The sequence below is a fragment of the Amblyraja radiata genome, chromosome 4 (assembly GCF_010909765.2).
Source record: "Amblyraja radiata isolate CabotCenter1 chromosome 4, sAmbRad1.1.pri, whole genome shotgun sequence".
Lineage (NCBI taxonomy): Eukaryota > Metazoa > Chordata > Chondrichthyes > Rajiformes > Rajidae > Amblyraja > Amblyraja radiata.
In genome coordinates this window covers 11,396,026-11,416,984 of record NC_045959.1, presented here as the reverse complement: position 1 = coordinate 11,416,984, position 20,959 = coordinate 11,396,026, and the positions used below count along the sequence as shown (strand labels likewise).

At 43.8% G+C, this 20,959-nt stretch overlaps 1 protein-coding gene across 2 annotated transcripts in view; it reads right to left on the bottom strand.

Moving 5' to 3' along the window:
• Positions 1–20,959, bottom strand: part of grhl2 (grainyhead like transcription factor 2) — a 150,712-nt gene that overhangs the window by 68,792 nt on the left and 60,961 nt on the right. For both annotated transcript variants that reach the window (XM_033018952.1, XM_033018951.1), the window contains exons 5-7: positions 9,085–9,140; positions 7,553–7,709; positions 3,398–3,509 (exon numbers count right to left, since the gene is read on the bottom strand). In XM_033018952.1, coding sequence (XP_032874843.1) covers positions 3,398–3,509; positions 7,553–7,709; positions 9,085–9,140 — 325 coding nt within the window. The remainder of the gene's footprint in view (positions 1–3,397; positions 3,510–7,552; positions 7,710–9,084; positions 9,141–20,959) is intronic.

Sequence of the window (20,959 nt, the reverse complement as noted above, 5' to 3'; positions counted from 1 at the left end):
AAAGCTCGCATTTGGCGCCAAACTTGACCCGAAACGACCCACGGTCAACCCAGGTCTGTACTACTGTAGCGGCTGCCTCCACCCCGGAGACCGGGGAGACACTTAAACATCTGTAAATCATTGCTTAAATGTTAGTCAGTTAGTTTGGAGGGCTTTTATGTGAAGGGGGAAACTTTAATTCTTAGTCCCCTACCTGGTCGGAGAGGCGGGGAGCGGTCAATGCCTTACCGGGTTGCCGTGCAGTAAGCTCCGGAGCGCTGTGGCCGCCGACTACCAGCTGGGGGCTGCGAGCGTCCGGCCGCGGGCGGCGCCGGTTGTAGCTCCGACCCCGGCAACTCTACCCCTGGCTGCGCAGTGCTCCAAATCCAGCGCCGCCCGCGGCCGGACGCCCGCAGCCCCAGCACCGCTGTGGCCGCCGACATGTTGTGTGTCGGCGGCCACAGCGCTCCGGAGCTTACCGCACGGCGACCTGGTAAGGCATTGCTCACTCCCCGCTGGTATCCCAGCGCTGCGACGCCGCCGACTCCCAACATCGCGGCGCTGGGGCTGCGGGCGTCCGGCCGCGAGCCACGCTGGATTTGGAGCGCCGCGCAGCCAGGGGTAGAGTTGCCAGTGTCGGAGCTACAACCGCGGCCGGACGCCCGCAGCCCCCAGCTCCGCGATGTTGGGAGTCGGCGGCCACAGCGCTCCGGAGCTTACTGCAAGGCGACCCGGTAAGGCATTGCCCGCTCCCCGCCTCTCCGACCAGGTAGGGGACTAAGAATTAAAGTTTCCCCCTTCACCCCCCCCCACCACCACATAAAATCCCTCCAAACTAACTGACTAACATTTATGCAATGATTCCCCGGTCTCCGGGGAGGAGGCAGCCGCTCCAGACTTTTCAAGCCGCCCGCGCTACCTACCTAATCTACGCTAAAAATCTTCCATTCGGAAATCCAAAATATTCCAAAATCCGACAAGTGTCTGGTTCCAACGCTTTCGGATAAAAGGTTGTGCACCTGTACAAGAATGCATAACTTTGCTACCAATTGACATGTCTTCCACGCACCTTACTTGACAGTGCATTCATTGCCATCTCTTTGTATACTGCTGTTTGAATAGCTGCTTCCTGCTTTTAGTACCAGATGATGATGTGGAAGCCATTTTAGAAGCCTCCCTCACCCTCCCTCGCTCCTCTCTTTCCCTCCCTCTCTCCCTCCCTCCCTCCCTTTTTTTCCCCTCCCTCTCTCCTTTTTCCTCTCTCCCTCCCTCCCCCTCTCCGAACAGTCTGTGACCCACCCATAGCGCTGTGGCCATAGTGCTATGTGTAAAGCCCATAGCGCTCCAGCCGGTCGTGCTATATTTAGAACCCATAGAGCTGGAGCTGGCAGCTCTTCGTTTAAATTCTCACGCCCTAAACTGACAGTGCTGTTTAAACCTGGAGCGGGACAGGCAGATCAAAACGTACAAAAATAATCATCCAGATCTTGAAATTTAAAATACTAATAGATTTAATCTGCTATCATTTTTAGAGGTACAGAATGACTTTTTATATCCTTGCATTTTTTAAGCAGCAAGATGAAACAAGAAGTCGGGCCGATTGAAAAAAAAATCTGTATTTAACAATGCAAAACCGTACATCCGTATTCTTATCGCATTTCCATACAAAATACGGGAAATCCATACTATTTGGCAGCTCTGGTGGAGGGATTAATGAATGTGTGAAGAAAGAAAGAACAGGGTTGTGAATTTGGATTATCAGCCATGATGATACTGATGCTAGAGGAGCCTTGAAGGGCTGAACGACCTATTATGAGTACTTTCTGTGTTTCATTTCCCCCTTCAATTACACAAAGAACTCTGTCTTATCATCATTATTTGAACGCAAGCTTAAGGACAACACCATCTTTGTGAGAGGCACACTGCAGCCTACTGTACTCCACACCAGGCTTCTCAATTTCAGGTAAGCAGCATTTCTAGCTTTTTTATTTTGTATATCCAGCATTACTTTTGCATTCCTTTTGTAATTTGACATAATTATTCTGCATTTGCAGCTTCCACAGATATTTACTACTTTGCACTGTCACCTATAAACTCCAACCAATCTACCCTTTCATTCTCTCCTCCCTCTGCTTCAAATTAGTTTATTTTCTGACTATTCCTAGATTTAATGCTCTAAAACGTAAATTTGGTTTATCTCTCGCCAGCTGCCACCTGCCCTGGTGAATATTTCTAGCATGGGTACACAATAATGCTGGAGAAACTCAGCGGGTGCAGCAGCATCTATGGAGCGAAGGAGATAGGTAACGTTTCGGGCCGAAACCCTTCTTCAGCTCCATAGATGCTGCTGCACCCGCTGAGTTTCTCCAGCATTTTTGTGTACCTTCGATTTTCCAGCATCTGCAGTTCCTTCTTGAAAACAATATTTCTAGCATGTTTGGTTTTCACTTTAGTTCTGATACAGTACAGGAGGAAATGATAACATCCAAACATTGGCAATAGGCAGGAAAGTACATGTAAACGTTTTTTTGAAGCCATCAAAAAAGGGGCATTTCAATGAGATGAATAAATCACATTGCTAAACTTTGAACTTTGATATTTAGCAATTCAAGACGGAACTTTGGATATTTTAGAAAATAGAAATTGCACACATCAGGAAAAGAACTTGGGAAAATTAAAACTTGAAACATATTGAATAATTTGTGGGAACTGAGTAGCCAGGCTATGCATTCACAGGAAGATGCACTCACACTGTTAAAATCAGCTGTAGTGTATTATAAAAAGCTGTGTGGAAATTTAGCATTATAATAGCGTGTTACTGCAACACCGACAGGACTAACAGGTTCTGCCAGAACTTAATGCGCTCTCTATGAAATCCATGGCTGACATACAACATTTAACACATGACGGATAGATCAAGCTATTTGTTTGTTTGGCTCATTTGATTAGAAATATATCTGAAGCACACAACGGGCGCTGGTTCATAAACCAGTATTCCCTGTGACAACATAAACTTAAAGAGCATTGAAACTGAAGATGAATGCTTCCTGGTCCCATATCGTTACTCACTTGGGTAATTATGGGCCAGCAGCAGTTACTAAAACATTAAAAAGAGGAATTTGTGAGGAATGGAGTTAGGGGACGTAAAATCAATCAATAAACATTGAGGATGCCTGAAAGGGGTTTATAATAGTATGAGAGGCATAGATAGGTAGACAGTCCGAATGAGAAACAGTTTTGGTCTCCTAATTTGAGGAAGGACATCCTTGTGATTGAGGCAGTGCAGCGTAGGTTCCCAAGCAGTTCCAGGCAACAAAAATTGGAATAATGATAATAATTAAAAGAATGTCACTTCTTCCATAGCGAATAGTCAATTTTAATTGCCATAGTAACTCATCTCAGTGAGGGAGCCACTTACCAATATCGAGAACCCTCTGCTTGGCCGTATGTTGTCGAGAATGCCAGTACTTCCAGTATTTTAGCTGCTCATCACGATTCTTATCTTCACTGAATACCACCATTATAACACTCTGGGAAAATTGATAATATCTGATTATATTATTTACATTGCATCTTCCGAAAAAAAAGTAAACATTTTAGTTATTCACATTTTTCTTGATATTCCTTATTTAGAGACAAGCAGGACATGTTCCATGGTTTTATTCTATGGCATCAATGTTTATACTTGATCAGTAAACCACTGCTGTCGCTTACTATTAGCAGGGATTGGGGCCAGCATTTATTTCTGCAATAAAATTCTCCAGGAAGTAAATTGCCATAGGAAGACAAAGTTAACAACTTCATTGAGCATTCTCTCTATTCACACTGCTAATCAACATTCAGAATCTCCATTGTTTACATTCTAATCCCACAGGACAAACACATTTACAGCTTTCAAAATTTTCTGTAAGCAGGTTGTCCCATTTGCACCTAGCACATCATTGGAAAATAGTTCATTAAAAACATAGTATGCTGCACTTTTAAGAGAAATTATATCCAGCTAAACAGCCGATTAAACAAGTTGAGACAGAATGCATGTTTTAAATATTGCAACAGTTTTTCCACATTACTTAATTTGAGACTATCAGTAGAAAATGCATCCAAAATGAATGCAACATATTTATTTTACTAGGTAGCCATTTAAAAAAAAAAAAATTTAAATATAATTTTATTTATTAGAAGTAGTGTACATTACAATAATAAGCCAAAATAACATAATACATTTCTTGTACCACTTCATATTTTAAGCTTTAAAAAGAAGAAAAGTAAAGAAAATGAGATAGGATAGTGAGTGTGTGAAAGAGTGATCAAAAAAAGACCCTTAGACACAAAGACCCTTAGGTAGCCATTTTCTAAGGTAAACTTCAACAAATTCTGTGCCCTGTTTTGTAACTTTTCTGTCGCAGAGAAAAAACAATGTTACTGAGTCACTACAAAATGAATATTATTTGGGGCCATGTTGTTTGTATCGATCAAAAACTTTAGTTACAAACCCCCAAACAACAGGAACTTAGTCAAAGGGTGCTGGAGTAACTCAGCGGGTCAGGCGGCATCTGTGCAGAACATGGTTAGGTGACATTGCGCCATTACCTTTCAGAATAGAAGTTGCAAAGCAAGAAGGAGCAATGTTACAAGCATTCAAATGCATGAGTCTTGGTGACCACCATTCCACAGTTTCAAGTATGGCATTGGGTTAACAAAATGACACGGGTACAATACTGTTCTTGGGGTTTTTAGGCTGCCATTAAAATATGATGGGCAGAGTGCAGAACTCTTGATTCAGTACTCAATTCAGCCTAACAATAAAAATCAAAATGTAAAAAAAAATGTTTTTAATATTCAGACCGTCAAAGCCAATTTTATAAAGGCACCATTATAAATGTACAAAAGAGAGAGGCATGAAACCGTGAAGTTGGAAGAGATAAGATCTAATACGAACATTGAAAATGACAAGTTGCGCCCGTTTTCTAGATTCTGGGTAGTTTATATTCCACTCCAGAGACTTGGGCATGAAAAACATATGCTAGCTAAAATATTGCGCAATATGGAATGACTGCTGCTTCGTTAGGGGCACTGCCCTTCAGATGAAACATTAATCTGAAGTAGAAACCAGGAACTGCAGATGCTGATTTACACTAAAGGACATAAACTGCTGGAGTAACTCAGCAGGTGAAGCAGCAGAAATGTGTAGGAAGAAACTGAAGATTCTGGTTTAAACCAAAGATAGACACAAAAAGCTCGAGTAACTCAGTGGGCCGGGCAGCATCTCTGGAGAGAAGGAATAGGTGACATTTTGGATATAGACACTTCTTCAGACTGATTAGGAATAAGGGAAACAAGAGATATAGACGATGATGTGGAGAGATAAAGGACAATGAATAAACGATATGCAAAAAAGTAACGATGATGAGGGAGAGGGGGAGAGGGAGGGGGAGGGGGAGGGGGAGGGGGAACCTGAAGATAAATCAATGTCCATATCATTTGGCTGTAAACTGCCCAAGCGAAATATGAGAAACTGTTCCTCCAATTTGCGTTTAGCCTCACTCTGACAATGGAGGAGATGTAGGACAGAAAGGTCTGTGCAGGAATGGGAAGGAGAATTAAAGTGTCCGGCAACCAGGAGATCAGGCAGGTTCAGGCGGGAAGGGATGAGTTAACCAGGGGGTTGCGGAGGGAACGGTCTCTGCGGAAGGCGGACAGGGGTGGAGATGGGAAAATGTGGCTAGTGATGGGATCCCGTTGGAGATGCCGGACATTTTGGAGGATTATGTGTTTTATGCGACGGCTGATGGGGTGAAAGGTAAGGACTAGGCGGACTCTGTCTCTGTTGCGACTAGGGGGAGGGGGAGAAAAGGCGGAGCTGTGGGGTATCGGGAAGACATGAATGAAGGCAGCGTCTCTGGGGAAACGACTGATGACATTTCAAGTCGGGGCCCTCCTTCAGACTGTAGACGACGGCATTAAGTGGAGGACCTACATCCTCTCTCAGCAGCATTGAGGGATTGGCAAAACACTGATTTAAAAGTTACACGTTGGGACTGCTTGCACTTGCGGCAAATCAGAGAAAGAATGACGGAGTCGTGCAATCCCATCAACTACTCCCAGATTCTCCCACAGACCTACACACTGGGTGGCAACCAATGGTGGGATGAGGAAAGGTTGTACCTTAGCAAGAGAGGATGTGGGGGACTCACTTTGCTTCAGTGATGAGAGAGAGAGCGGCAGCAGGTTGGATTGAAATAAGTGTCAGTTGCTGCTATGAGGAGATGGAGGGGCCCACAGATTAAATTCAGTACTTTTCTCAGTTGCACACCCGCTGAATCAGCAGTGCAGGATTACAAATATGTTGTCCCACAATCAACACCAGGAAAAATATTCAATCCAGACCACAGGGACCAGCTTTATCCTGCAGATCCTGAGAAGGAAATCATATCAGGTTGAAAGAGGCCAGAAGACCTTATATGCTTGGTTGAATTTCATAACTGCTGCGATTTGACTGCTACCGAAAATAAATTTAATACAAAGTGTTAACTCGCTAGAATTTAGAAGATTGAGGGGGGATCTTTTAGAAACTTACGAAATTCTTAAGGGGTTGGACAGGCTAGATGCAGGAAGATTATTCCCGATGTTGGGGAAGTCCTGAACAAGGTGTCACAGTTTAAGGATAAGGGGACTTTTAGGACCGAGATGAGAAAATCATTTTTTACACAGAGAGTGGTGAATCTCTGGAATTCTCTGCCACAGAAGGTAGTTGAGGCCAGTTCATTGGCTATATTTCAGAGGGAGTTAGATGTGGCCTTTGTGGCTAAAGGGATCAGGGGGTATGGAGAGAAGGCAGGTATGGGATACTGAGTTGGATGATCAGCCATGATCATATTGAATGGTGGTGCTATTTTCTATGTTTCTATGTTGAGAAACAAGCAACACTAATGTGATCAAATTTCTTGGCTACAATTAAATACATGAACTCCTAAGCAAAAATAAAAATATATGAAATATTGTAGCTGTCTGTAACAGACGTAGTTAGATGTTAGGAACATTAGGAATGGCTGCATTATCATGTTTAATATCACCCCTATGTTATCCCTTCATGTGGAGGCTCTAATTACAGGTTGATGCAGTTCTCATGTCTTCCCCAAGTGGCCATTCTACTAATGAATGCAGAATGTGGATTGAATATCAACGGGTTTACAAGTGTGTGGGAAGCCGCATAGCCAATTCCACTTCCATCCACACTCTAAACATATAGACATTTGTGACCTGGCACCACATGACAGCAATCAGGATGGTGCATATCCAGTCTGAGCCCTCCCTAACAATGGCTAACTATATTATAGTCATACCACCTCACTGGAAAGTTGATCTAATACCCACTGATTTTCAATCAAACAGAAAAACTGAAACTCTGGAATATTTTCAAAGTGATTAGATAAGAATGACTTTTTTTTTGCCTATAATGCTGAATATATAAATATAATCTCCGTTGAACAGTCACAACTTCTGTATAAACAAACTATTTTTTGACATTAGCCTTTTCATATAAACAGCCTGAAGGCCAACTGAAGTAGCTCACCCTGACTTTGCTGATTGGATGGCGAAGGCATTTGTTGGCTCCAGTCTCCCTGAGTGTTATGGCATAAAACTGCCCTTTATTCAGGTATGTTATTGGCCCGTCCCCTTGCTTCTGACGTAAGGATTTTGTTGCTTCCAGCGTGTAGTGGAACGAATCTCTAGAGCAAAGCAAGAATTAATGATTCGTGGATAATCATTCCAAGAAAACACCTAGAGAATTATTGAGAGACTATGTTAGCCATTTGTATTTAGACTCACTAATACGTCTAACTGGTTAAGTCCCATGATCCTGGTGGAGAATAAGACAACTTTAATTTTTTCCAAATTATAAATCAAAAATTTGATTTTCAGTAAAACGTTAGGAACAAAATTGTTAAACAAACTAACTTGCAACTTTATATTTAATATATTTCAATATATTGATTGCGATAGTAATTCACACAAGTGTAGTGAAGGTAGCAAAGGATGGAAGTCCGAATCAGTCACAGCGATGTTTGCCGTATAAGAGTAATGACTGGCAAGAAGGACTCCTGACATATAGCAAGATGTTCCCGATGTTGGGGAAGTCCAGAACAAGGGGTCACAGTTTAAGGATAAGGAGGAAATCTTTTAGGACCGAGATGAGAAAAACATTTTTCACACAGAGAGTGGTGAATCTGTGGAATTCTCTGGCACAGAAGGTAGTTGAGGCCAGTTCATTGGCTATATTTAAGAGGGAGTTAGATGTGGCCCTTGTGGCTAAAGGGATCAGGGGGTATGGAGAGGTCAGGTACAGGATACTGAGTTGGGTGATCAGCCATGATCATATTGAATGACGGTGCAGGATCGAAGGGCCGAATGGCCTACTCCTGCACCTATTTTCTATGTTTCTATGTTTCTCTTACTAGAGGAATAAAAAAGATATAATGAAAACAGAAAAGGCTACAAACATTCATCCTATTGACAAAGGGCTTGGATCACAGATGGGTCGTAGTTTATTCTGCTTTTCTGTCAGCATTTTGCAGTCTTTTGCTTTTTATTCCTTATAAACTGATCAAAATGTCTCAGTTTGTCTCACAGCTACAACATTTAGGGCTTCTCTTTACATCAATGTATAGGAAAAGAGGCAGAATAATAGTGAAACATACTGAAGCTATTAAAGATGGCAGTAACAGTTCAGCAATGACAGCCCTCGACTAAATTGTATTAAATGTTGCCCACCTTCCTTTCCCAGACCATTAACTATTCATTAGGACATTGTTTTTCCAACACTAAGCACTCTTTAATACCTCACACATTCAATATTCACAAATGAATGAATGCATGGGGCGATGTGTAATGCACTATATTAAACATATTAGCTGGGTTCAAATCAGCCCACATGATGTTCACCCTTGCGAGCCCTTCACGGAAACCATTAACCTCCATAAAGATCTGGGGCAAGGAATAGATCCAAGTCACTTTCTGCCTCACCATAGCTTCTGCCGCTTTCTCACAACGGGGTTACTATATGTTTAGATGTCTTTCCCCCACCGGGAGATTCCAGTGCCTTACCCTCCTGCATGCTCGTACATGAATTCCTCATCTCCTATTGAAGGGCTACGGTATTTCTGCAAATAAAGAAAATAAAGAGCAGGTATTAGCAGTACATTCAGCAACATTCAGGTTTCATGCTATAGAAGTTGAGGATCTCACAAGAATGTTACGAAAGCTTGATGGACATTCTGTTCCCCAATGCCATGATGTAAATCTTATCAATCCAAGCAAGCTGTGACAGAAGTCACAAGATAACTGAGATTTCATGGACATATGTTGCCTTTGTAATCCAAGTGTTTTATCTGGTTATCTACCATTATCTCTCTTAGTATTTCTTTAACACCGATCCATATACAATTCTAGATTCAGGTGTAGTGCACTGTTGGGCATAGGAACAAGGACCATACTGCTTGGTACATGTGCTCGCTAGAATTTAGGAGATTGAGGGGGGATCTTATAGAAACTTACAAAATTCTTAAGTGGTTGGACAGGCTAGATGCAGGAAGATTGTTCCCGATGTTGGGGAAGTCCAGGACAAGGGGTCACAGCTTAAGGATAAGAGGGGAAATCCTTTAGGACCGAGATGGGAAAAACATTTTTCACACAGAGAGTGGTGAATCTCTGGAATTCTCTGCCACAGAAGGTAGTTGAGGCCAGTTCATTGGCTATATTTAAGAGGGAGTTAGATGTGGCCCTTGTGGCTAAAGGGATCAGGGGGTATGGAGAGAAGGCAGGTACGGGATACTGAGTTGGATGATCGGCCATGATCATATTGAATGGCGGTGCAGGCTCGAAGGGCCGAATGTCCTACTCCTGCACCTAATTTCTATGTTTCTATGTTTCTAGGTGCATTGCTACATAACACTGGGCCCAGTACAGACATGGCATGGTGGGAAGAGAGGTGTTGAGTGTAGCAGTGGGGAACAGCATGTGGGGTGGGGGGGGGGGGGGGGGGGGAGCAAATAGATAAATGTGAAGCAGTGAGGGGTGGGGGGGGGGGGGGGGGGGGGGGGGCAGTGAGAAGTCAATCAGAAAACAACAGGGTGGCAATATGTGCAAAAATGAGGTGGCAGTGGAATAAGGGAGCTGCAGACAGCACTGCAAGAGACATGTAGTTGTCTTTTAAACAAGACTGAATAGTCACTTTGACTATAGTTTGGCTTAAACAAAACACCCTTCTTTTGACTAAAACCCCTGTCCCACGGTATGAGTTCATTCCAAGAGTACTCCCGAGTTTGCCTTGATTCGAACTCGGAGATTTACGGTAATGGCCACTCGTCGGTACTCGGGGCTCTCGTGGACATTTTTCATCATGTTGAAAAATCTTCACGAGTCTTCCCGTGCTTACCTGCCGTTAGCGAGTCTTCCCGAGTACCTGCCGTTAGCGCTAAGAGACGTCCCCGAGCTCCGACGTACCCGCTACGTTCATTCTCCATGCTTACCACGAGTTTGATTTTTTTTTAAACTCGGGAGAGCTCTTGGAATGAACTCGTACCGTGGGACAGGGCTAGAACCCAGTGGAGAGATTTGGAATGCAAACCTGACCATCTCCACAAAAATGTTGCGCGCCCGTGATTTAAACGTTTCAGCTGTTCACTGTATTGCAATACACATGGCAATGATAAACCAATCCCAATAGATGACAACAGTAGGTAGACAAAAGTGCTGGAGAAACTCAGCGGGTGCAGCAGCATTTATCCTATCTCCTTCGCTCCATAGATGCTGCTGCACCCGCTGAGTTTCTCCAGCACTTTTGTCTACCTTCGATTTTCCAGCATCATGTTCCTTCTTAAACAAATAACAAAAGTAGAATTACAGAACAAACACAGGACAAAGAATACCAAACATTATTGTAATCAGGTAAAGCGATAATGACAAGAAATTGTGGTTGTTGTGACAGGAAAAGAGTGTTCTCTTCGGTACAGCACGACCAGTTATGACATCCACAGAGGTGCAGTTAATCTGGAAACCCAGAGCTTCTTATCAGTCATGTCTTAGCTCAACAAGCACCGCTAACCATGCAGACACGTTCAACACACAATCAGTACTTCAATGTGAATGTCAACACCTTTTTTACATGCTAATCCTGTTGTCAAAGCCACTGAGAATATTACACCTCCCATATAAAATGTTAAGTAACAAACTTCCACTTACCACCCCCCCCCCCGATGTGCGCGCATTTCTCCCACCCCTCTTTCCCCTTACACCTACATGGCTCACTCTGGTTTTACATTTCACTCTTCTCTCCTTATTTAATACCCTTTTGTTTCCGTTTCATCTCTAGGATTCCGGAAGTTGCGGCTTGCCTGCAGTCCGTCTGTTTTTTCTTTTTGTTGTTGTTGTTTTCTTTTGTCTGTTTTAGTTAAAGTTAGTTACATTTAGTTTATTAGGTTGTGTATGTGTGGGGGGGGGGTGGTGGAAGAAACATGGTTTTAGTCTCTTCCTTCGGGGGGGATGCGGCTCTTTTTTGTTGTGACCCCCGTCTCCGTCTGCACTGGGGCCTAATGGTGGAGCTGGCGGCCTCTGAGCTGTGGCGGCGTTCCGGCGGCGGCCCGGCTTGGAGCTGTGGCGGCGTTCTGGCGTTCCGGCGGCCCGACTTCGGAGGCTCGGCCGCGGGCCCAGTGGACGACATCGTCGGGAGCTCTCAGGTCACAGGTTGGTGACCTGTTTTTTTTATTATATGTATGACTGCAAGGCAACAAAATTTCATGCAGTCCGAAAGGTCTGAATGACAATAAAGAATACTTTAACTTTAGTCTTTGTCACTTATTCCAGCATCTGCCAAACAAACCTCCCCTCACGTATATCCACCTACCAATTGTCAGCTTTGTCCCACTTCCACCTCATTTACTGTTTTCTCTCCCCACTGTAGTTTGAAGAAGGGTTCAGACTGAAATGTCACCTATCCATTCTCTCCACAAATACTGCCTGACCCACTGAGTTACTCCAGCACTTTGTGGTTCGCTCAACATTTGCAGTTCCTTGTGTCTGCCAACCAACAGATTTTCATAGTCTGATCGTGGTTTCTTGGAGTTTTACTGAATTCATAATAACTCGTGCGATTCCATAACCTTGAGCATCTTCGAGAGAGAAATCGCATTTTGAGTCTTGGAAAAAAAAGTTCAGAACAACCCTACATTAATAATCAGTCTGAAGAAGGGTTTCGACACGAAACGTTGCCTATTTCCTTCGCTCCATAGATGCTGCCACACCCGCTGAGTTTCTCCAGTATTTCTGTCTACTTACATTAATAAAACCAGCTAAAAGTATCTTGATGCAACATACACAGTGCACTAATAAATACTGGTCCACAACTTGCTTCCACTACATCTTATCCAGATTCATTCTGACAAACAATGACAGTGCCTGGAACTGCTAGTATAGCCGGCCGTGTTCTAAAAACCTGTGCGGACCAACTGCATGGAGTTTTTACGGATATTTTCAACTTCTCACTTCTGAGGTCTGAGGTTCCCACCTGCTTTAAAAGGGCATCAATAATACCAGTGCCCACGAAGAGCAAGGTGACGTGCCTCAATGACTATCGACCAGTGGCACTAACGCCTGTGGTGATGAAGTGCTTTGAGAGGTTGATCATGGAGCAAATCAACTCCTATCTCGACAAGAACCTCGACCCACTGCAGTTCGCTTGCCGCCACAACAGATCAACGGTGGATGCGATCTCGCTGGCCCTCCACTCCTCTCTGGACCACTTGGACAACAAAAACTCATATGTCAGGCTGTTATTCGTAGACGACAGCTCGGCGTTTACCACCATCATTCCCTCCAAGCTGGTTACCAAACTCTCAGATCTGGGTCTCTGCGCATCCCTCTGCAATTGGATCCTCGACTTCCTCATTCACAGACCACAGTCTGTCCGTATTGGTGGAAATGTGTCATCGTCGACAACAATCAACACAGGAGCACCTCAAGGCCGCGTGCTCAGCCCCCCTGCTGTACTCACTTTATACTCATGAATGCATAGCTGGATATAGTGCAAACTCCATCATCAAGTTCGCTGACAACACCACTGTTGTGGGACAAAACACTGATGGTGACGAGTCAGGGTATAGAAGTGAGATCGACCGACTGACCAAAGGGTGCCAGCACAATAACCTGGCTCTCAACACCAGCAAAACCAAGGAACTGATTGTGGACATCGGAAGGGGTAGGATAGGGACCCACAATCCCGTTTATATCAATGGTGGAAAGAGTCAAGAACTTCAAATTCCTGGGCGTGCATATTTCCGAAGATCTCTCCTGGTCCCAGCACACTGATGCAGTTATAAATAAAGCACATCAGCGCCTCTACTTCCTGAGAAGATTACGGAGAGTCGTTATGTCAAAGAGGACTCTCTTGAACTTCTACAGGTGCACAGTAGAGAGCATGCTGATTGCTTGCATCGTGGCTTGGTTCGGCAACTTGCGCATCCAGGAGCAGAAAAGAATGCAGAAAGTTGTGACCACTGCCCAGTATATCATCGGCTCTGACCTCCCCACCATCGAAGGGATCTATCGCAGTCGTTGCCTCAAAAAGGCTGCCAACTTCATCAAGGACCCACACCATCCTGGCCACACACTCATCGCTCCTCTGCCATCAGGTAGAAGGTACAGGAGCCTGAAACCTGGTACATCCAGGTTCAGGAACAGCTTCTTCCCTACAGCCATCAGGCTATTAAACTCGCCATTAAATAAACTCTGAACTATAACAGCCTATTGCACTTTATCTGTTTATTTATGTGTCTATATATGGTCTATGCTGTATAGACACCCTGAACTGTTCTGTATTTATGCTCACAATACTCTGTTATGCTGCAGTAAGCAAGAATTTCATTGTAGACAAAAGTGCTCGGAAACTAAGCGGGTGCAGCAGCAACTATGGAGCGAAGGAAATAGGCAACGTTTCAGGCCAAACCACTTCCTCAGAATTTCATTGTCCTATCTGGGACACATGACAATAAACTCTCTTGACTTGACGTGACTTGACTTGAAATCTCTCAGGTTCCACCCATTTTTAATCTGTATTCCAGGAGGGATCAGAGTAAATACATTAATTACTGTTCTAATGTAGTCAAACAGTGATAGGTTGCAATGCTAATGTGTAACATTTTCCTACAACAATACCTTCATCAAGTACACCAATTATCGGGTTAATGAGAGCCATTATGTTCAGTTTATACCAGCATCTGCAGTTCCTCCCTACACATTATGTTAAGATGTGGAGCACAATTTCCACTGCCTTACACCAGTAACATCAATGTAAAAACGGGACATAATCAGCCTGGAAGGTGCGAAAGACGGGCTAATTTTAACATTAGTGAATTACTCAAAATAGTGTTTATACAACTTTTAGGTAGGCAAAAATGCTGGAGAAACTCAGCGGGTGAGGCAGCATCCATGGAGCGAAGGAAATAGGCAACGTTTCGAAGGGTTTCGACCCGAAACGTTGCCTATTCCCTTCGCTCCATAGATGCTGCCTCACCCGCTGAGTTTCTCCAGCATTTTTGTCTACCTTCGATTTTCCAGCATCTGCAGTTCCTTCTTAAACCTTTATACAACTTTTAGTTTTGTTTAGATATACAGGCCCTTCAGCTCACTGAGTCCACATTGACCAGCGATCCCCGCACATTAACATTACCCTACACACACTAGGGACAATTTACAATTTTACAGAGCGAATTAACCTACAAACGTGTACATCTTTGGAGTGTGGGACGAAACTAGAGATCCCGGAGAAAACCCGCGCGGGTCACGGGGAGAACGTACAAACTCTGTACAGAGATCACCCATAGTCAGGATCGAACCCAGGGTCTCAGGGAATGGAAGGAGGCAACTCTACCACTGCACCACCATATATGATCATGAGGGGAAGAGATAGGGTGAATGCAGAATGTGTTTTACGCCTCAAAGGTTCAAAGGTTATTTTTTTATTGGTCACATACACCTAGGTGTAGTGAAATGCTTCTTGCCAATGCAGCACATGAAGAAAGAATACAGACATAACAGTAATAAAGACATTTAAACATAAAAACATCCCCCCACAATGGCTCCCACTGTGGGGGAAGGCACAATGTCCAGTCCCCATCCCATGTCCACCCATAGTCGGGCCCATTGAGGCCTCAGTTGCCTTTACGGAGGCCCGATGTTCCAGGCCGTTCTCGCCGGGTGATGGTGCTCCAGCGTCGGGAGAATCCTCTCAACGGCATGGGAAACCTGGAACGGCCGCTTCCCTTGCCGGAGACCGCGGCTTCCGAAGCCAACAAGGCCGCGCCGGATGGAGCTCCACCACTGCCAATCTCGTCGCGAGATCCCAGGCTCCCGATGTAAAGTTCAGCGCCGCCGCCCGCAGCTCGCCGCTCCACAGTCCCGCAGCTCCGCGATGTTCATCGGCAGTCTTCAGCTCACCGGAGTTCCAGCGGGGCGTCCCGGGCAAGGCATCGCCCGCTCCGCTCCGTGATAGCGCTCCAGCGCTGTGCCGCCGCCGAAGCCGAGGTACTGGGCGTTCCCCTCAGGAAACACCGCTCCAGGCCCGCTGGTAGGCCGCGAGGACAGGTCGAAACTGCAGCCCGGAGAAAAGCTGCCTCTCCGACCAGGTAGGAGACCCTAGAAAGCAGTTTCACCCTCCCCCCCCCCACATAAAAAGGCTAGAACTCCTAAAAACAAAACACTCAACTAACTAAAAATAAGAAAAAAGATGAAAAACAGACAGCTGCAGGCTGGGCAGCCATACCATCAAAGTATGTGAATCAAGAACCAGGGGACATACATAGGTTTAAGGTAGGAAAGGAAAGATTTAATAGGAATCTGAGGGGCAACCTTTTCACACGGTGGGTATATGGAATGAGCTGCCAGAGGAGGTAGTTGAAAGAGGGACTATAACAACATTTAAAAGACATTTGAATGGATACATGGTTAGGAAAGATTTAGCGAGATGTTGGCCAACGCGCCACAATTTTCAGTTTGCCCACCTAGAAAACTGTCCCCTCCCCCCCATAAAATGAGTGATTTGGCCAACCATGGAGGTTCAACAAAACTCGACAGTCTCTGTTTATATTCTGTGCAAACAGATTCTAAAGCTTCTTTTTGGAAAACCAGTTAATTTAACATGAGTGGACTAGCAACACCATCAAAAGAACTACACTTAACAGGGTAAAGTTATTTGGTGATTTTAAAATAAAATGTCTCACAGGTGGAAAACCGAAAGTTATTTTGAAATATGCTAATTCTCGGTGACAGGCATATATTCAGCTAATCAAAAAAAGTGCAGCAGGTCTCCACTTTTAAATACATCAAAGGAACACTATATAATGAGAAGAAGAAATAACCACATTTTATTAGACTCGTTGGTTGCACTGGATCACAGAAGATTCTACATTTGCAGTTGTGCTAATGGATTTTATATGAAGGTTGAGTTGCAATTAAAAGTAATTTTGGGTGCAAAATCTATGTTAAAAGCCCAGTTAGCTAACAGACCCAAGAGACAGCAACTACTGGAATCTTGAGCGAACTTCAGTCTGAAGGATTTCAACCCTGACTATTGTCTGTCCATCTCCCTTCACGGATGCTGCCTGACCTGCTGAGTTCCACCAGCAGTTTGTTTTTACTTGTTGGCTGGTACTATTATTGTTGAACTTTTTTGTTGTTTATCATGGTGCTTACAGAGTACTATATTTACATATCTGTTGTGCTGCTGCAAATAAGAATGTCATTGTTTCGTTTCAGGATGAATGACAATAAAACGCTCCAGCCTCATAACCATATAACAATTACAGCACGGAAAACAGGCCATCTCGGCCCTTCTAGTCCGTGCCGAACACTTATTTTCTCCTAGTCCCATCTACCTGCACTCAGACCATAACCCTCCATTCCTTTCCCGTCCATATACCTATCTAATTTATTTTTAAATGATAAAATCAAACCTGCCTCCACCACTTCCACTGGAAGCTCATTCCACACAGCTACCACTCTCTGGGTAAAGAAGTTCCCCCTCATGTTACCCCTAAACTTCTGTCCCTTAATTCTCAAGTCATGTCCTCTTGTTTGAATCGTCCCTACTCTCAATGGGAAAAGCTTATCCACGTCAACTCTGTCTATCCCTCTCATCATTTTAAAGACCTCTATCAAGTCCCCCCTTAACCTTCTGCGCTCCAAAGAATAAAGACCTAACTTGTTCAACCTTTCTCTGTAACTCTGTTGCTGAAACCCAGGCAACATTCTAGTAAATCTCCTCTGTACTCTCTCTATTTTGTCGACATCCTTCCTATAATTAGGCGACCAAAATTGTACCCCATACTCCAGAATTGGCCTCATCAATGCCTTGTACAATTTTAACATTACATCCCAACTTCTATACTCAATGCTCTGATTTATAAAGGCCAGCACCAAAAGCTTTCTTTACCACCCTATCTACATGAGATTCCACCTTCAGGGAACTATGCACAGTTATTCCTAGATCCCTCTGTTCAACTGCATTCCTCAACTCACTACCATTTACCATGTACGTCCTATTTTGATTTGTCCTGCCAAGATGTAGCACCTCACACTTATCAGCATTAAACTCCATCTGCCATCTTTCATGATGTCTTGAGACAGCTTAACACTGAAAAGATTGCATTTTATTCTCTTCAGTTCAAACCAACATTGGAGTGATGAATGTTGTTTCAGTATCTGCTACTCACATCAGTACAAACACTTGGAAACAAAGCAATGCTTCAGCTGTATGGATTTAATCAACATTAAATACTCATAAATCAGCACGTTCGGCCACAAAGGCAAACAAACAGAACAATGTATCACAGTATTTCTTGCAATATCATTTCTAGGCATCATTAAAATATAATTAATATCAAATGCAGAATGCTAAATTCAAGGAGCAGAATTAGGCCATTCGGCCCATCAAGTCTACTCCACCATTCAATCATGACTGGTCTATGTTTCCCTCTCAACCCCATTTTCCTGCCTTATATCCGTAACCCCTGACAACCTTCCTGATCATGAACCTGTCAATCTGCACCGTAAAAATATCCATTCACCTAGCTTCCACAGCTGTCTTTGGCAATGAATTCCACAGATTCACCACCCTATTGGATAGCAGTAACACGATCAGCATGGATTTACGAAGGGGAAATCATGCTTGACTAATCTTCTGGAATTTTTTGGGGATGTAACCAGGAAAATGGACAAGGGAGAGCAAGTGGATGTAGTGTACCTGGACTTTCAGAAAGCATTTGATAAGGTCCCACATAGGAGATTAGTGGGCAAAATTAGGGCACATGGTATTAGGGGTAGAGTGCTAACATGGATAGAAAATTAGTTGGCAGACAGGAAACAAAGAGAGGGATTAATGGGTCCCTTTCAGAATGGCACGCAGTGACTAATGGGGTAGAGTCCCTGTTTGATCCATTAACTTGCATGCGCTTTTTAAGCGCACATTTTGTTTACCTTCCATTCTACCATAGAGAAATAAAGTCTATAATAAACTTTATTTATATTTCTATGATTCTACAGACCTTGGCTGGGGCTCACCAAAATTGTTCCCAATAGGGTCCCGCACCTCCTAAAGCCGGCCCTGCTGGGACCGCAGCTATTTACAATATACATCAATGATTTAGATGAAGGGATTACAAGTAACATTAGCAAATTTGCAGATGACACAAAGCTGGGTGGCAGTGTGAACTGTGAGGAGGATGCTATAAGAATGCAGGGTGACTTGGACAGGTTGGGTGAGTGGGCAGATGCATGGCAGATGCCGTTTAATGTGGATAAATGTGAGGTTATCCACTTTGGTAGCAAAAACAGGAAGGAAGATTATTATCTAAATGGTGTCAAGTTGGGAAAAGGGAAAGTACAACGGGATCTGGGGGTCCTTGTTCATCAGTCAATGAAAGTAAGCATGCAGGTACAGCAGGCAGTGAAGAAAGCGAATGGCATGATGGCCTTCATAACAAGAGGAGTTGAGTTATAGGAGCAAAGAGGTCCTTCTGCAGTTGTACAGGGCCCTAGTGAGACCACACCTGGAGTATTGTGTGCAGTTTTGGTCTCCAAATTTGAGGAAAGACATTCTTGCTATTAAGGGAGTGCAGCGTAGGTTCAACAGGTTAATTCCCGGAATGGCGGGACTGTCATATGCTGAGAGAATGGAGTGGCTGGCTTTGTATACTCTGGAGTTTAGAAGGATGAGAGGGTATCTTATTGAAACATATAAGATTATTAAGGGCTTGGACACGCTAGAGGCAGGAAACATGTTCCCGATGTTGGCGGAGTCCAGAACCAGGGGCTGTAGTTTAAAAATAAGGGGTAAGCCATTTAGAACTGAGATGAGGAAACACTTTTTCTCACAGAGAGTTGTGAATCTGTGGAATTCTCTACCTCAGCGGGTGGTTGGGGCAGATTCTCTGGAAACTTTCAAGAGAGAGCTAGATAGCGCTCTTAAAGATAGCTGTGTCAGGGAATATGGGATGAAGGCAAGAACGGGATACTGATTGTGGATGATCAGCCATGATCACATTGAATGGCGGTGCTGGCTTGAAGGGCGGTATGGTCTACTCCTGCGCCTATTGCCTATTGTCTCTGACTATATACGGAGAAATGCCTCCTCATCTCCTTTCTAAAGGCATGTCCTTTTATTCTGAGGCTATTCTCCTACTATTGGAAACATCCTCTCCACATCCACTCTGTCCAGGCCTTTCACTGTTCAAGTTTCAATGAGGTCCCCCCTCATTCTTCTAAACTCCAGCGAGTATATGTTCAGTGCCACCAAATGCTCATCATATGTTAACCCACATTATACCAGATATTCCCAGAATAGCACAGTACCAAATGGCACATGGTGCAAAATCCCAGAGCAAGTCAGTGCGAATAGATCAGCTAGTTTGGGCCAGAGTTATTATAAATGTCTACTGCAAGATAAAACCAAAGTTATTGCTCTGGTTAGCTATCCAATGACATCTGCTCTGGAACATCTAACCATCAAAGTTTGATTCAGGATAGACAAAATGCTGGAGTATCTCAGCGGGACAGGCAGCATCATTGGAGAGAAGGAATGGGTGACGTTTTGGGTCGAGACCCTTCTTCAGACTCTGAAGAAAGATATCAACCCGAAACAGCACCCATTCCTTATTTCCAGAGATGCTGCCTGTCCCGCTGAGATACTCCAGCATTTTGTGCCTATCTTTGGTGTATAACCATCATCTGCAGTTCCTTTGACTGTGTACAACCCATCAGGTAGGAAGCTGTTAGCTGGGTAAACGGGACCCCTAGAAGATACAAAACCTTTAAAATGGGGAAGCAACATGAGAGCGGAGGAGGGAGGGGGGAGAAAAATCACATGATGTGGAAAGTGAAAGTAAGATATTTTAATAAAATGAATCAAATTAAAACTGGCCAATGGCCATTATTTAAATTAGTAAAACTGATCAATTCATTTAAAACCAATCTCTTTCCTTTCTTATAACAAAACTTACTTTGGTTCCACCATTAGCTAGACACAGCTTTCATTCTTTTGTTCAGTCAGATCCACTGAGAGTTTGCTGAAGGTAAAGTGAGCAGATTTAGGAAATACAAAGCTTTAGTTGCGCTTGAGAAGTCAGAAACACACCACATTCTTAACAGCAAAGTCAGAATGGATAGGTTAATGATGCCTCAAGGTAGACTGCTTTAGGACAAAATGTTTCTGTCTGGTAGCGATCCACCACTTTGTGAACATGCTTACGCGGGGAAGTGAAACCCATTTTGTACAATATCCTCCATAATAGGTCATTCTCAAAGCACCCTCCCTTCCTCTGCACAGTATTCTCTTCAAACAATGGTTTGCAACAATGTACTTTTGATCGGGAAGGAAGACCATTGGACACATAAATTCAAAGAAAATAAATAAGCTCAATAAATAAGATAAATA